The sequence below is a fragment of the Corvus brachyrhynchos genome, unplaced genomic scaffold (assembly GCF_000691975.1).
Source record: "Corvus brachyrhynchos isolate BGI_N302 unplaced genomic scaffold, ASM69197v1 scaffold395, whole genome shotgun sequence".
Classification (NCBI taxonomy): domain Eukaryota; kingdom Metazoa; phylum Chordata; class Aves; order Passeriformes; family Corvidae; genus Corvus; species Corvus brachyrhynchos.
Window position 1 is genome coordinate 876,044 of NW_008238340.1, and position 16,730 is coordinate 892,773.

Consider the following 16,730-nt stretch of genomic DNA (forward strand, 5'->3'; position numbering starts at 1 on the left):
TTCCTTCCTTCTGTTGTTCCTTCTGCTTGCACAACACATGTACTGCTGTTCAGGTGTCTTATGGCCCAGCTAAGGAATGGAGAAGGAGTTTTTGCTCCGTAATGTACCCACTTAAACAACAGTGGGGATTGGCAGCAAAGGTGTTTGCCTAGAATCATCACAGAACATTTTGGGTTGGAAGGGACCTTAAAGCTTATCTTGTTCCAGCCCCCTGCCATGGGCAGGGACACCTTCAGTAGACAAGGTTGCTCAGAGCCCCATCCAACCTGGCCTTATTTGCTTCAGCAATGGATATACCTAACAACAGATAGGTAGGACTTGCATGCAGAGGTGAAAACATCCGTGCACACCAGTAAATGAGGAGTGGTAGTATTGTGTTGGGTCAGGAACATTGGATATGTTGTGCTAGGGGAGAAAGGTGTAGCATATCCTGGAGTGTTTGGCAAAAACATCTCATGCTTTTCTTTATTACACCCTTGTGTTTCAGGTCATAAAGAGGAAGATGAAACACCTTCTGTTTCTGCTGTGCTGTCTCTGGAACAAACAGCTGTGATTCAGGAAATGGTAAATCAAGATGCACTTCCAAAACTGATGATCCCCAGTCCGACCAGTGAACTACAAGTGGTAACTGAAGACAAACAAGGAGAGTCAATAAACTGTGCATCAGATGATTTAGATGATGACGAAGAGGAGGATCTAGAAGAGGAAGACGAAGAGGAGATAGAAGATACCAATATGCCTAAAGAAAATGCTGAAATGCCTTTGATATGTGAAGAAAAGTTGGACTCTATGGAAGAACAAAAGAGTACATCAGAGGAATCTCCAGAAAGCTCTCCAAACAAAAAACTTGTGGTGAAAATTCCAAAAGCACAGGGGGAATCCAATGGCGATGTTCAGGAAACATTCATGTTTCCCTGCCAGCATTGTGAGAGGAAGTTTACAACAAAGCAAGGACTTGAGCGCCACATGCACATCCATATATCCACTCTGAGCCACGCGTTCAAGTGTCGCTACTGCGGGAAAGCCTTTGGCACTCAAATCAACAGGCGGAGGCACGAGCGACGCCACGAGGCTGGGCCAAAAAGGAAACCATTCCTGACACTGACATCATCACAACACTTGGATAATGTTGCTGATAACCAAGTAATTGTGGATGATGGTCTTAAAGATGACCTGAATGTTTCCAGTCTTGCTCAAGACTCTGTTGTCTTGGATTCTGAGAAAGTCTCCCAGGAAATGTCAAACTCTGCGTTTGCTGAGGAAAATAAGGAGCCCAAAGAGTTGCATCCATGCAAATACTGCAAGAAGGTTTTTGGTACTCACACCAACATGCGGAGGCATCAGCGTAGGGTTCATGAGCGTCATCTTATTCCCAAAGGTGTCAGAAGAAAAGGGTTCTTTACCGAAGAGCCACCGCTCCCGACAGAGCCAGCCCCAGCAGTCCAGAGTGTGTACATTGCGAGCACAGAAATAGAAGAGGAAGGTGAAGGAGATGATGTCTATCTAATGGATATTTCCAGCAATATCTCTGAAAATTTAAATTACTACATTGATGGTAAAATTCAGTCCAACAGCAGCACTAGCAATTGTGACGTGATTCAGATGGAGTCCAACTCTGCAGACTTGTATGGATTGAATTGTATAATCAGTCCGGTCACAGTGGAAATTTCCTCAAATTTAAAGGTTACACAAACACATGTGAATGAACCTCCTAAGGAACCCTCTAGCAGTGGGAGCAGTGAATCCAAAAAGAGAAGAACTGCCAGCCCTCCTCTTGTACCAAAAATAAAAACGGAAATAGACCCAGAACCTATAACTCCTACTAGTTCTTTAAATCTTCCTCTTAGCATTTCAACAGAAAGCTTACCTTTTCATAAAGAAAAAGGGGTTTATTTGTCGTCAAAATTAAAGCAGCTTCTTCAGACACAGGACAATAAGAAGATGACTCCATCAAGTGAAATCCCTAAACTAGGACCTGTTACATCATCACCTATTTTGCCTCCAGCATCCAGCAGATTTAAAAGAAGGACCAGCTCTCCTCCCAGTTCTCCACAGCACAGTCCAGTGCTTCGAGACTTTGTCAAATCAGGTGAGGGAAAAACTGTGTGGAATGATACTATTCGGAGTTCCAAAATGCCAAAGTTAGAAAGCCACAGCAACTCACCAGCTTGGAGCTTGACTGGAAGGGAGGACAAAGAGACTTTGAGCCCTCTTTGCTTTGAAGAATATAAAATATCAAAAGACTGGACAGCAGCTCCGACTTTTGGCAATGTGTGCAACCAGCAGCCGCTGGATTTATCCAGTGGCGTGAAACAAAGGTCTGACGTCAAAAGCAAGACTCAGGTTCCCTGGGAATCCGTTTTAGATTTAAGTGTGCATAAGAAGCCTTGCAGTGATGCTGAAATTAGGGAATACAAAGAAAATTCCACGCAGCCAACGTGTAGTGGTGTTAAAAAGAAGAAACCCACCACTTGCATGTTGCAGAAGGTGCTGCTGAATGAGTACAACGGGACGGATGCAGCCCCAGACAGCACGCTGGGCATGGCCAGCCCTGCCAGCCCCAGCAAAGCCCTGGAGCCTCAGGCAGAGCCCGACACGGAGCCTGCTCTCTCGGCATCATCTTCCACTGACACTCAGCCCCTCAGCTCCTCTGCTTCCCCTGTGCCACAGGCATCTGCTGGACCTGCCGTGTGCCAGCTGCCTCCACTGTTAACGCCCACCAACCCCCCCTCCCCACCGCCCTGCCCACCTGTGTTAACAGTGGCCACGTCACCGCCCCCCCTGCTCCCAACGATGCCCTTACCGATTCCAGATGTGTCTGCCAGTGCCACTAACACTTCCTCTTGTCCCTCGCCACTCTCCAACACTACTACCCAGTCCCCACTACCAGTTCTTTCGCCTACGGTTTCTCCTTCTCCGTCCCCTGTCCCTTCTGTTGAACCTCTTATTTCTGCTGCTTCACCTGGCCCCCCTACACTGTCTTCCTCGTCTTCATCCTCCTCTTCCTCATCTTTCTCGTCCTCTTCCTCCTCATCATCTCCATCTCCACCTCCTCTTTCTGTAGTTTCTTCTGTTGTTTCCTCTGCTGATAACCTTGAAAGTTCTCTCCCAATAATAAAACAGGAAGAAGCTGAGAGTGAGCAGCAAAAAGCAAGAGAAGATCCTCCTACATCAAGTGAATCAGGAGTAGTACAGGAAACATTCAACAAGAGCTTTGTGTGCAATGTCTGCGAATCACCTTTTCTTTCCATTAAAGACCTAACGAAGCATTTATCCATTCATGCTGAAGAATGGCCCTTCAAATGTGAATTCTGTGTACAGCTTTTTAGGGATAAAACAGACTTGTCAGAGCATCGCTTTCTGCTTCATGGAGTAGGGAATATCTTTGTTTGTTCAGTGTGTAAAAAGGAATTTGCTTTTTTGTGCAATTTGCAACAGCATCAGCGCGATCTCCATCCAGACAAAGAGTGCACACATCATGAGTTTGAAAGTGGGACTTTGAGACCCCAGAATTTTACTGACCCCAGTAAGGCGAACGTGGAACACATGCAGAGCCTGCCAGAAGATTCTTCAGAACCTTCAAAAGAGGAGGAAGATGAAGATCTAAATGATTCTTCTGAAGAGCTTTATACTACTATAAAAATAATGGCTTCTGGAGTGAAATCTAAAGATCCAGATGTTCGTATGGGCCTCAATCAACACTACCCAAGCTTTAAACCACCTCCGTTCCAGTATCACCATCGAAATCCTATGGGTATTGGGGTTACTGCAACAAACTTCACAACCCACAATATCCCACAGACTTTTACTACTGCCATTCGATGCACAAAATGTGGAAAAAGTGTTGATAACATGCCTGAGTTACACAAACACATACTGGCCTGTGCATCTGCCAGTGATAAAAAGAGATACACACCTAAAAAAAATCCAGTACCCCTCAAACAGACAGTGCAGCCTAAGAATGGCATGGTGGTTATCGCTGGGCCTGGGAAGAACGCCTTCAGACGAATGGGTCAGCCTAAAAGACTCAATTTCAATGTTGAGATTAGCAAAATGTCCTCCAATAAACTAAAAATAAGTGCATTGAAAAAGAAAAACCAGCTTGTCCAGAAAGCTATCCTGCAAAAAAAGAAGTCTGCCCAGCAGAAGGCAGAACTGAAAAATAACCCATCCGAGACAGACTCTCACATCTGCCCCTACTGTAACAGAGAGTTCACTTACATTGGGAGTTTGAACAAACACGCATCGTACAGCTGCCCCAAAAAACCCATCTCTCCCTCCTCTAAAAAGAATTCTTCCAAAAAAAGTGCAACTTCTTCACCTGCAAACAGTGACAAAGGCAGCAACCAGCGCAGGCGAACAGCAGATGCAGAAATCAAAATGCAGAGCACTCAGCCTCACCTGGGCAAGACGAGAGCACGAACCTCAGGACCTGCACAGCTCCAGCTCCCCTCTGCCTCCTTCAAGTCCAAACAAAATGTTAAATTTGTACCTTCCATGCGATCTAAAAAGCCAAATTCCTCTTCATCGTTGAGGAACTCTAGTCCTGTAAGAGTGTCTAAAATGTCCCATGTTGATGGGAAAAAAACTAAGGTGGTTTCTAAGAACAATTCCTCTGGAATCTCCAGCAAAGCGTCCCGGAAACTGCACGTCAGAATACAAAGGAATAATAAAGCTGTTTTGCCAAGTAAATCTGCTGTGGCAAGTAAGAAAAAGGCAGACAGGTTCAGTGTAAAATCTAGAGAGAGGATTGGAGGACCGATCACACGGAGCCTGCAGCAGGCAGCAAATGCAGAGGCAGCAGAAAACAAAAGAGATGAAAGCAGTACAAAGCAAGAACTAAAAGATTTCAGGTAAGCATTTCATTTGAAGTTGAAACAACCCAGGAACACATTGCTTGCTGTTTTGCCAATTTTCTTGGTCTTTTTTTTCCTTTTTTTTTCTTTTTTTGAGTTTTTCATGCTTAAATAAAAAAAAAAGTTGCATTTCCTAAAACGTGGATGAGCAGCTCACTGATGCTGAGGTATGATGTACATACTTGATGCATTTTGTCATGTCATGAAATAATACACGGTTTGTATAGAGAATGTCTTTAATTATAAACTGAATTGAAAACTCTGGAAAAAAAAAATGTCAATACCTGAGTGCAAATAAACTTAATGTCATTAAACTCAATGTTATTGGAGACACTGACCTTGTTTTTGGTATCTGACATCTAAGGTAGCCCAGAATCATTCTAGATTTATTTATGGCGGTTCACTTAAGTTAAAAAACATGACTGCATTCTTTACTCACTAAAATAACTTGCTTTGGTTTGTAATAAAAAGCATTCTCTGCATATATATATATATACCTAAAAGAAACAAACCATGACCAAATACTTCAAAAATGTATGTGCATACGGACTGAGATCATTAAATACTTAATATAAGGGAAATAGACATGTAAGAAAAGTTACATGAACATGTAAATTTGTTAGAAGTATCATGCTTTTATGTTTCACTATAAAATTTTATAATTAAAGTTCTATTTCTTTTTGAGAAGAAGCATTTTAATCACAAGAAAGGGTAATACTTCAATAAATAAATAAAATCTTAATCTACGTGCCTGAGTCCCGACTTACGTCTTCATGTAGTCTCTCCAATCAATAGTCTATTTTGCACAGTGTTTATAAGCTCTGTTACCTTGCTCCTGCCCTGTTTTTATTGGAAACAGGTGTCTGATTTGCTGAGGAACTTTTACAAAACTCACTGATAATTAAGAGTTCTTTTGGGATTGGTAATTGCAGTGCCTGGCTGTGATTAACACCAGATTTAGGGCCAAGGGTAGGTTTTTTTAATCAAAGTCTTTGCTAGAGGAGGAGGGGGAGGAACTGGCAGCCTCCATCAGAACAAGTAGAGCGGGATCTGTTCAGTGTCAAAATCCAAACTGTTCACAGTTTGTGTGTCTTACAGTAAAGATCTCCAAGGTGGAAATAGTGAGGAAATACTTTGTAAAGTAAAGGTTCAATATAGCAGAATTATTCCCAAGTGCTAGAGGGGAATTTGACTTAAAATAGTTCATACCCAAATTAGGATGTGTTGAAGGAGAAAAATGTTATTGGAATTTGGAGACTAATGGTGTAAAAATGCCTTTTAGGAACAAGAAATGTCTACCAGGCCTCTTCCCTTAGGACATAAACATCTTCATGTTAATTCTCATCAGCTGCTCTCTTAGTTATGTGTGAAACTGTATTTAAATGGTGCCAGAACAGATCAGTAGAATAAGAAGCCAAAACACCACATCTTTCCATTTAAATGAATCATTTGACCTTACGCAAATTAAGCAAGAACTTGGAAATGGGTGCATATGGGAATTGTTCAGTAGTATTTGGGGAAAGAACAATTGACCTGGGGTAAGGTTTCCTTGGCTGGCTCAAATACTGTTGGTTTACTTTGGCTGCTTGGAGTCTTTATCCGTTTAACGAATGGTTACACTAGGAAATTATTTTTGTTTCTGAAGTAACTTTCATAAATCTAGATTGTCTAGTCAACTTCTTTTTATATCAGTTATATAGTGTGAAGAATTTTTTTGCTTTCATACACTAATATCAGCACAGTTTAACTTTGATTCTACTCTATGTAGGCACTGTTGGGTTTTGATTTTTTTTCCAGGAAATCTTAATATTTTTTCAAGACTTGCTTTATGTATATTTGTCTACCAACTTGTTTTTCACCTTTCAGTTTTTTTGTGTAAACATACTCATTCACAGATTGTTTTGTCATTTATCTTCAGTTTTTGTCTGTTTTGGTTTTTTTTTTAAATTTCTATTTTCTAGGAATCTCCTGTAAAAACAAAGCAAAAAAAAAAATCCCTTAATGCCATGGTAGAGCTGTTGCATGCTCATCTTAGGATAAGCACTACGCCAAGGGATGTGAAATCCAAGCTTGCAAAACCCACAGAAGCTGAGTCACAACCATAAAATTGCCTGCAGGCTTCTTGCTCATGCTCAGTGTCAGGCCTAAATTTTCTTACTTTGTGCTTGACACATGCAGGATGATTCAGACTAAAGCGAAGGGCGCTGTTAAAAACAGATGAAACCCCACGGGAAATCATCAAAAGAAACAGTGAACCAAATCTTTTGCTCTTGATTTTGTCCATACCTTCGTGGATGGTGTTGGGCAGTTCAGTTTCTGTGCTTGGCAAATCGGGTTCCTTCAGCCTGTCCAGAATTCAGTGTAGATTCAGGGCCAACAATTGCTGCACTCCAAGTATTTTTGTCATGTATTATGTCTCTTAAAGCGTTTTGTCTAAATGAGTCAATAGAGGCCAACCTAGCACGGCAGAATTCCCTTCCCACTTTCTCCTCACTTTCTGAGTCTTTTAGATGTTCAGTATACAATGGAAAAAAGCCTGATTTGGATGTTTTATGGATTTTCCAAGTTCTTATTTACACATGCAAATAAAACTTTATATAGCAGTGATGAATTTCTCAACACCAGATATATAATGGTGTATCTTTTTATGGATAAGAAGGCTAGAGCAGGGCTGCAGACCTGCATATTTTGAAAATGAAATATATAATTATTCTAAAAGGTTGTACACCTCTAACTTAAGACAACAAATTGGTCTATTGTTCATAACAGCTTTTTATGGAAATACTGTTTGTCACGTGTTCATAGAGCTTTCAAGATTAATGACAGAATGGATGGAAAGTGACTAGTTTCTTTATACAGATACCCCTTTTATTTTTTGTTCTTAAAAAGTAATCTACCTCTTTAAAATTTGTAGTTTAATACTTGTTTGGTGAATTTGTGCCACTTTAACTTTCACTTTCACTATCATTCCCATTTTGTTACATTTCTGTTATGGGGACTTTATGTTGAAATATTGTATAAAGCATTTGTAGCAAGTTTTAAAAAATAAAATATTTAAAATTATTTAAATTGTTTTGGACACTTCAATTGTACTATATGTGATTTACATTTTACATTAATTTCATTTTGTTTTCATTTTGGGTTGTTAATCTTGGAGCATGTTCCTGTATTAAAGTTTGCTGTTAGTTATATTGTTACTTCTATTGGAGAGTGATATAAAGACTATTCTAATGAAAACATTAAAAATTGCAATTTGACATGAAAGTGGGGTTGTCCTTGCTTTTGAATGCTGTAGCCTTGCTGGAGGGCTGTAAATGCAGGTAAGCAACTGAAGAGGGATTTTCCTCCTCTACGTGCCGTCCATCCTGTGCTGTAAGTTCCAGTCGTAGTTACGAGTCCGTGATGTTGCAAGCACTTAATGACCAACTAGATGGAACTATCATGACACATTTTCTATAACCAATAAAGTAAACTTTATAAAAACTTGGGGGGAAACTTGCCTTTTGTGTGGAAAGCAGATGTACCGGGAAAAATGAAACTATATACATCTAGGAGGAGTTAAGTGTGCTTGCATCCTTCAGTTGTGTCCCTCTGGTTCAGTGACATGAATTTATACCAACTGGCCACTTCTGACTTAGCCTGAGGATTTTAGGTTTCAATTGTGGACACTGCTAATAAATTTAAACTATTTAAGTGAAAATTACATACACTATTTCAACTTTTTCTGATACTATAGTTTTCTGTTTTTCTGATATTATAGTGTTCTATTTTTATATGCTTTAAAGTTGTTAAATAGTTCAATAAAAAAAAAATACATGCAAAGATATTTTTGGCTCTTGAGAATTTTGGAATGTTGTATTCCACCACCAAGATGTGTGTTCTGCCTTTTGCAGTGGAGCTGGAAGCATCTGCATCCATATTAGTGTGGCAGTGGGGTGGAATAATGTAACCTTGATAAGGCTAAACAGCATTACAGCAGTTCCTGCACATGCTCCTTACTAATCCAGTAGTAAGTTACTATTTTATGTAGTTGTCTATTAAAATTAATGCTTCTGTCTGAGTAAGATTCTTTGGTAAGAACTCCCAGTTTATTTTTTTTATGTGGGATGTCATTCCTTGAATGTGTTCTCTCCATAACAACATTTCCCGTGAATTTTAACTGATAGGGGAAGATCTGGTGCAATGATGCAGAGGTTCCAACTTTGTTCATGGAGTGTTTTTGCACTCACTGCAGTTTGGGATTTACACCACAATGGAAGAGGTGAATCCTTAGTCTACCTGCAACAGCAGTTACACCAAGGAGGTGGGAGGAAGCCACAGTGAAGGTTTTCAGTCCTGATTAAGTTTTCCTATATTTACCCAAGGGGAAACATTGTTTTACATACCCAGTGTTGTATTTGAATGTTTTATAAGAAAAGGGAAACATGGAAAAAAGGTGAAAACTCATAGTTTTGAGATTGTTGAGGATGGGACATAAACCTGAATTGTTGTTTCACATCTTTTACTGACAAATGAAATACGGGTTGGTGTTTGCTCTTGCTGCAGTCTGGGTATTTCAGTCACCTTGTAAGGATTTATTAGCCATGTCTAGCAGTGAACTGATGGTCAGTGAACTGATGGTGAGTAAACCAGCCTCATTCCCTAATATCGTGGAAGAAATCCTCTTACCATTGTATTTGTGGTTTCTCTGCTGTGATGTTAAATCGTGTTGTGTCCCAAGGATGTGCCACACTGAGATGTTCACCTGTGTTCACCAGTTTTTCAGGGAAGTGCTGGGTGATGGAGATCTTAGCTCCAAATCAGAGAGGATCATCAAGGAGTTTCAGTCCTAAGTAGGTGACTCATCACAAATAGAAATGTGCAGCTTTCAGTTACTGTTGCTGTTGCATCTCATCTGCATAATTGAATTTCTCTGGCTTTTATAGCTGCCTCTGTGATCTGAAGCAACAATAAAGCTGTAATGTTGCCCACAAAGTGCTGACACATCTTGAAATTCATCCAGACAGGCAATGAAAACAATTAAACTTGTCCTGTTTAGAGACCAAGTGACATGCTGGGTGAGATCAAATGAGTGTCGGTTTAATAAAAACAGCGATGCTGGAGTTGTTGTGGAGACAGGAGATCTGACAGGTTCTGTTTACCTTTTTTTGTTTGCCATTTTCCAGTTTGCTGGAAGGCATTGGAACCAGCTTGTGGCAGCAACTGTCTGAGCTGTGTTCAGTCCTAGGTGTTACAGCCAATCCAGGAGATGCAGCCAGGCCCCTCCTGCTTTGCAAGCTCCTCAGCCCTGGTGGAAACTGCCCGAGGGGATTAAGGCTGGGGTGTTTCTGGTTCTCTGGTTTGTCAGCATTTTGTATTGCAAGACTTACTTAAAATTCTCATTTAGTTCCTGATGATTTTCTTTGGGGAGATGTCATAGAGTTTGATGTCTAAATGTTCAGTATCAAATGCAAATAGGAACAGCACTCGCTTCATTTACTGTGGTTTGTGACTTCATTTCCAAAATTACGGGCTCAGCTCCAGCTTTTTACTGGAGTTGGGTTTAGCCAAGGAGCTGAATTGCTAGAGACAGACAGGTAGCTTGTGAATGACCTTAAAAAGAGAACTTAGAAGACCTTACATACTAATTCTGGCTTTTATTTAGTGAATGCGATCTCCGTGAGTCACATGATGGTGTAGTTCTGCTCATGATGAAAAGGAGCTAAACAATAGATTTTGAACAACAAGTACATGCTGGTTTGGAGCTGAGCTTTTGTGGTAAGTCGATGAGAGAGGGGTGAACTTCCACATCTATTTAATTAAACTGTTAAAAATAGCAGCTTTCTAATGGAAAAGAGGATGTACCTTCCAGTACTTTGCAAGAGCGGGATGGTGAGGAAAATATTTCAGAGCAAGATGCAAATAAAACACTCTTAAGGAAGGCATGATCTATTAAGTGTACAGTTAATGGTCCACTGTACACATCAAATGAGAGAGTGGGGATTTAATGTTTTTAAAGAGGGATGTTTTTTCCATGTGTATGAATGAGTTGCTGTTATTTCCTGAACTTTGGGGTTTTTTTTTTAAATTTTAATGTGTTAGGGTATTTTTTGAATGAAGTTAATACTAAGGTAACACTGTAGCAGGAGTTGGTGCCTCTTTGTGCCCATCATTTACAGTCAGGCAAGGGTCAGATGTTTAAAATGCAAGTAGATTGTTAAGAGTGGGGATGGGTGTAAAGTATCCAGTGTCTAACACAAGATTACTCACAGGACCAGGAGTCCTGTGCTGCCTCTACACCAGTCTCCAGCCACTACCTACTTCTGACCCTCTTCCTTAGTTCAGAGGAAGCCATTGAGTCACCTCTTGAGTGCTGCTTCCCACACAGACTTCATCGCTTGCCATTCTCCTTTTGCTGATCCTGCACCTTTACTTCACTTATTAAGTCTTTAAAAATGCTTTTGGTAGATCATTAGAGCATTCATTGAGAAAAGAGCACTGAAATACTGCTTTCTGGTTTTTTCAGATACAAGGCAGTATAACTGAAACTCAAAGAGAAGCTTGAGCAGGCATCAAGTTGGAGGGAAGCTTTTTTTAAGAGCTAGATAGCTGCTTCATTTTCCTAATTTATTCAGAGCTCGAGTGGCTAGTGAAACATAATGTTGTAATCAGCAACATGCACTTTGTTTGTGTATATATCTCTCTGTTTAATTTTTTAAGACTTTATGTTTCATGAGCCAAACAGGGTCTCTGAGTCATGTTTTGGATGACAGTATTCCCAGAAACTGCCAGAGGGTTGTGAGAAATGGCTTTGGTTATTCAGCAGGTGATGTTCCATTTCTCTGAAGTACAGGCTCAGCGTTCAGTCATTTGAGGTGCTCTGGCACACAGAAGGTGAACAGCAAAACTGAGCCTTGCACCACTCAATGCCCTGTGTCAGTCAAAAAGTAAGAGTAATAATCTCATATCTGGGCCTGTTTCAGCAAAGCCTGCCTTGATTCCAGCTGAGGGAGCTGGGGGGGGGACTCAGCCTGGAGAAAAGGAGGCTCAGGGGGGTCAGTGTCACTCTACAATCCCCTGACAGGAGGGTGCAACCAGGTGGGGGGTGGGCTCTGCTCCCAGGGAACAAGGGACAGGACAAGAGGAAGTGGCCTCAAACTGTGCCAGAGGCTGCCCAGGAAGGTGGTGGAGTCCCCATCCTGGAGGTGTCCAGGGAACACCTGGATGTGGCACTCGGTGACAAGGTGTGGATGGGGTCACAGGTTGGACTCTCTGGCCTTGGTCTTTTCCAACCTCAGTGAGTCTGTGATTCCTTCTGCAGTTCAGGCAGTGCTGCTCAGCAAAGTTAAATGCCTGTGGTAAAGTAGATGCAAGGGCTTTTTCAGGGAGGTGATTTTGTTGGGAATGCAGAGGATGCACTTCCTGCTCCGGGCGTCTGAAGGCTCATTCCCACATACAGACTGTGTGTGCATAGCCCTCAGTCGTGTTCCAGCAGTGACTCAATGGGGGAATTTATGTAGTGTTTCCTTTAGGTATTGAGAGCTCTGCTAAACATTGCCGTGTGGAAGGAGGTGGGAAGATGAGAAATACTGAATTCTTACATCACTGAGCTGCTTTGAAGAATTTCAAACTCAAACTCCACTGTCACTGTAATGCTATGAAGATTTTTTGCCTTTTATACCCCTGTTACACCTTTTTTAGAACTTCTGTATTCTTAGTGCTTTTTGCCTACATTCTTGGACTTGTTTGTCAAGCTGAGAGACTCAACATTCTAGAAGCTTCATAGTTAGGGATCAGTGTGCCCCAGACCCCAAGGTCCTCTCCAGAACACGTTCTGTAAACTAAGAACCATCCAGGGGAAGGCTCCTTGGGGAGGGGGGCTCACTTGAGCCTCTCATTGGGGAATCTGTGATAGATGTGCTAATTAGTAGCACCTATAATGTTATACCAGATCTTTTGGGGGTGTGAATTGCGGGGTGCATCTCGGTGCATTCGACCTGGACATGTGCACCTAAGGATCCTTAAAATAAATACCAAGGTAAAATCCCTTTTCCCCTTTTAACCGTGTATGACTCTTGATTTTAAGACCAGGAAAAGGCATCAACTGGAACTTGAAGTTGTATTCTTCATTCATTATGGCAAATTCATTATGTCACTCATCTACCTTTTCAAATCACAAGCACATTTTGTTCTGTGGGTTCTTTTTTATGTAATGAGTTGTGCAGGACTGAGGGCTCATCCTTGTTCTGCTGCCCTCCAGCAATCCTTTTGAACTCCTTTGGTGTCACCATTTCTGTATAAAGCTAAATAAAATCGACTACAGTGTTCCCTATGTGTGATGAAAGTTTTCTCATTCTGTTAGGAATGTGATTCAGTAGGTACAAACTTTTTATCAAATCGCATTACCTGACAGTATAGAAGATGGGTTTGAGTACTGCTATTTGTAATCCAGAGTTGTTCACCTTTTGGCTTGCAAAATACTCTGTGCTGCTTTAAAAGGGCAGGAAGAGAAATTGCTGACATGATACTGTTCATCTAAATTTACAGGTCTAGACCAAGATTTCTTAAGTGACTAATCATCTCTGAGCTCAACTTGAAGTACCTTCAAGGCAACTGATTTTCTGAAGGAGCTCAGTAGCCATCTCAGTGCAGAGTTCCTTTCAAGTGGCTACTTTAGGTCACTGGTTACTTTTGAAAATGTAGTTCTATTTAAGTAAAGTGTTGTTGATACATCAATTTTAGAGTCCCCCAGGTGAGCTGTAGGCATGGTGTGAGATTTTTTCCAGCAGTTCTTGCTGTTGGTTTGGTGTTCATCATGAGAGTTCCTCATGATCCACTGCGAGTGAAACTGAGCCAGCAATGAGGAAACTTAAACTGTAGAGCACGTGTGAAACAAAGCAATTTTTGAGTTACTGTGGGGCAGCAGTGCTGCTTTAAAGGATTAAGTTCTTTGAAGCACTGTGCCTGGAGAGTGCTGTTAGGTGTCTTCTTGGAAGTTGAGAATGCAAAGGATCTCAATAACAGGTTTTTCCAGTTTAGATTCATGAAAGGCCTGACCATAATATTCATGTTCTAGCCTTTAGCGCCATGTGAAGGAAAGATAAAATCCTGACATGCTCCAGCTCTTTCTCTGCTTTCATGAATAAACACACGTAAGTCTCCAAATATCCACAGTACAACACATTAAGATCCTTTTCCTTTCTGCTGCTTCCCCATTTTCTATACAGTGAGTCAGGACTTTTCCATAGAAAAGAGAGACATCCTTTTCAACAAAATTCTGTTCATAAACCTTTTTGTCTTGATAAATACTTTGTTTCACTAAAACAGACAAATGAAGGTCTTTTCCTTAGTGATTGATAGTTTTGATGTTTTTCCAAGTCCTTGTTTGTGTATTTACTTTCCCATTAAGCAGTATACCCCTGTCAGAGAGTGCATTTCAGTCAGGGTAGCAGTACTGTAGTTTAATCTCACTGAGAGCAGAAAGCCCAGAAATGGCATTTATCCACTCCTTAAACCCTCGTGCTTCCCTTCTGGCCTGTGAAATTGCTCAGCCTAATTCTGCAAAACCAACAATTTGGGCTTAAACATGCACATTTCTATTTTTTTTTCCTAGGAGTCAATGATTTGTGTCAGCTTAGCTATTCTTTTACTTAAGAGTAGGAAATACTTGATAGAATATGTTCCTGGCATGCTTATTGTTAAACGTGATGTGGAATGTGTGTGTGTGTCTGAAATTTTGGAGCATATCCTTGGGGGTATTTTAGATTAGCAGCGTAGAAGTATAATCCTTGCAGGATAAAAAAACCACTTTAATTGAGGTAAAAATGTGAACTTAAATCACCTGAATTTTTACCACATATTGCCATGACTTTGTTCACTGAATTTCCCTGGTGGGACTGGCAGCCACCTTGGATCACTCCAGTCTTCATTCCCAAAAATACCATGGCTTCTTTTTCTGGGACATTTCTAGAGAATTAAACTAGCAACCCAGGAGAATGTTAATTGCACAAGTGTGGTAGGAGACAAGCTAATTTGAATAAAAAATACCAAATGTATTTTGGGAATGTCTGAGGGAAGGGGGTGTGCCAGGATTTGGCATTTTTCCTGGCCTTTGAGTTCGTGTGTGCTGCTCAAGGCAAGGCTCAGGGGCCTGGGAAGGTATATGGAAGTAGGAACTTGGTTTGGACAAATACTTCAGTATTCAGGAGACAATTGAACCTGTGACAGTAATGCAGGTGGGGGGAACCTTTACCTTTGTTCAGTCCTCTGCTTTAAGGCTGCAGATTTTCTGGGTGACCTTGGCAAATCGCTTTCCGCCTGACTCCGTTCTGGATCTGAAAAACTAGGATTATGGTACTGATTCACACTACAAAACACTTTCAGATCTGAGGATGGAAAATTTTAAGAGCTGGGATTTAGTATATTTTTGTTGTAGCACATCTCACCAAATTGGGTGATTTATCTCTTTTTAGTTTGGGTATGCTCTCAGTTGTGAGAGAGAACTTTAGGCCCTGTCTCTGTGTAAAAAATAGCCTCATTTAACTTCTGGGTTAGCTTTAATTTATGGAATAGCTGGTGCATCTACCAAACTTTTGTTTACTTTGGTTTAAAAGTCCTTAGTTGACAGAGAAAACTGTGCAGACAAGTCCTTCCTGCTACCTAGCATTTGGGTTCTGGGCCTTTTTTCCTTTCAAGCAGAGTATGTTTTCTGATGTTATTCCTTTTTTATTTTTGATTAATTTTTTTTCTGGCTAGGACTGTTCCCTAGCAATGGTTCTGGCAGAGGTGGGGTAGCCTGGGCTGTGCTATTGGTCTGGGCTGTGCACAGGGGTTGGGATTGCACAGTGAGGGGCTGGGAACAACCCTTGCCCCTTCCCTCTGGAATCATCCCTCAGCAACATCACACAGGGTGGCTCAGAACTCCTTTTCTTTGCGTGTCTCCAGTTACCCAGGGCTGAGATGGTGAAAGCAGGTGCAAAGTGACAATGCTAAAAATAGCAATTTCAATCACTGCTCCTAATGCAGTGGGGGAATTTCAGCTCCCCTCCCCCTCAGAGACCAGCTCCCCTTGCACACCCAGGAGTTTGTCAAAATCACCCCGACATCCCAGCTCTTCTTTAAACAGGCTCTAAAATGAGAGTTAGTGATCCACTTGAGGGTAATGTCGGGACAGAGGAGGGCCCTGACTCCTGACAGCTTTGGCGGAGTGGACACAGCTGCAGTTCTGAAGCACGGTCCATTGGGAGCACTATGGGAAGACAGCAGTAAGAACTCCATAAGGAACTCAATTTCACTTTCTATTTAGAAAAACAATCCTTTTTTATCTAATTCCTCTAATCCTCAGCTTCCAAATAACAAGCCATGATCTATTAACTTTAAAGCTTGAGGAAGTTAGGGGTGAAAGATGGTGGAATTCTGGAGTAATTTGGGTTGGAACGGACCTTAAAACCCATCTCATTCCACTCCCTGCCATGGGCAGGGACAACTTCCACTGTCCCAGGCTGCTCCAAGCCCTCTCCAACCTGGCCTTGGAAACTTCCAGGGATGGGGCAGGCACAGCTTCTCTGGGCAACCTGTGCCAGGGCCTCCCCACCCTCACAGGGAAGAATTCCTTCCTGATGTCTGATCAGGGTGTGCATTTGAAAATCTAGGTCAGATGTTCCCTGATATTTTGTCTCTTTGGATTTGAGGCTTTTAACGTTTTTTTTCTTTAGGTTTCCCATAGGATGTAGACCTTGCTTCACTGCAGGCAAGAGCACACAGATGTCATTGATTAGAGAAGAACTTTAAGAAGTCATAATTAATATTTTGACAGAAAGCATTACTTACATGGACACATTCTAAACAGAATGAAACTAAAATTTCCCTCTTCTAGTTATAGTAAAAGTCTGAAGC

The 16,730-nt window shown here is 41.3% G+C and overlaps 1 protein-coding gene across 4 annotated transcripts in view; it reads left to right on the top strand.

Moving 5' to 3' along the window:
- PRDM2 (PR/SET domain 2) overlaps positions 1 to 16,730 on the top strand; it is a 42,484-nt gene that overhangs the window by 19,591 nt on the left and 6,163 nt on the right. For 3 of the 4 annotated variants that reach the window (XM_017735049.1, XM_008634266.2, XM_017735047.1), the window contains exon 3: positions 488 to 4,853. In XM_017735049.1, the coding sequence (XP_017590538.1) occupies positions 488 to 4,853 (4,366 nt within the window). Of the gene's footprint in view, positions 1 to 487; positions 8,114 to 16,730 lie in introns of those variants that run through there. The other variant, XM_017735048.1, reaches the window with a different exon arrangement.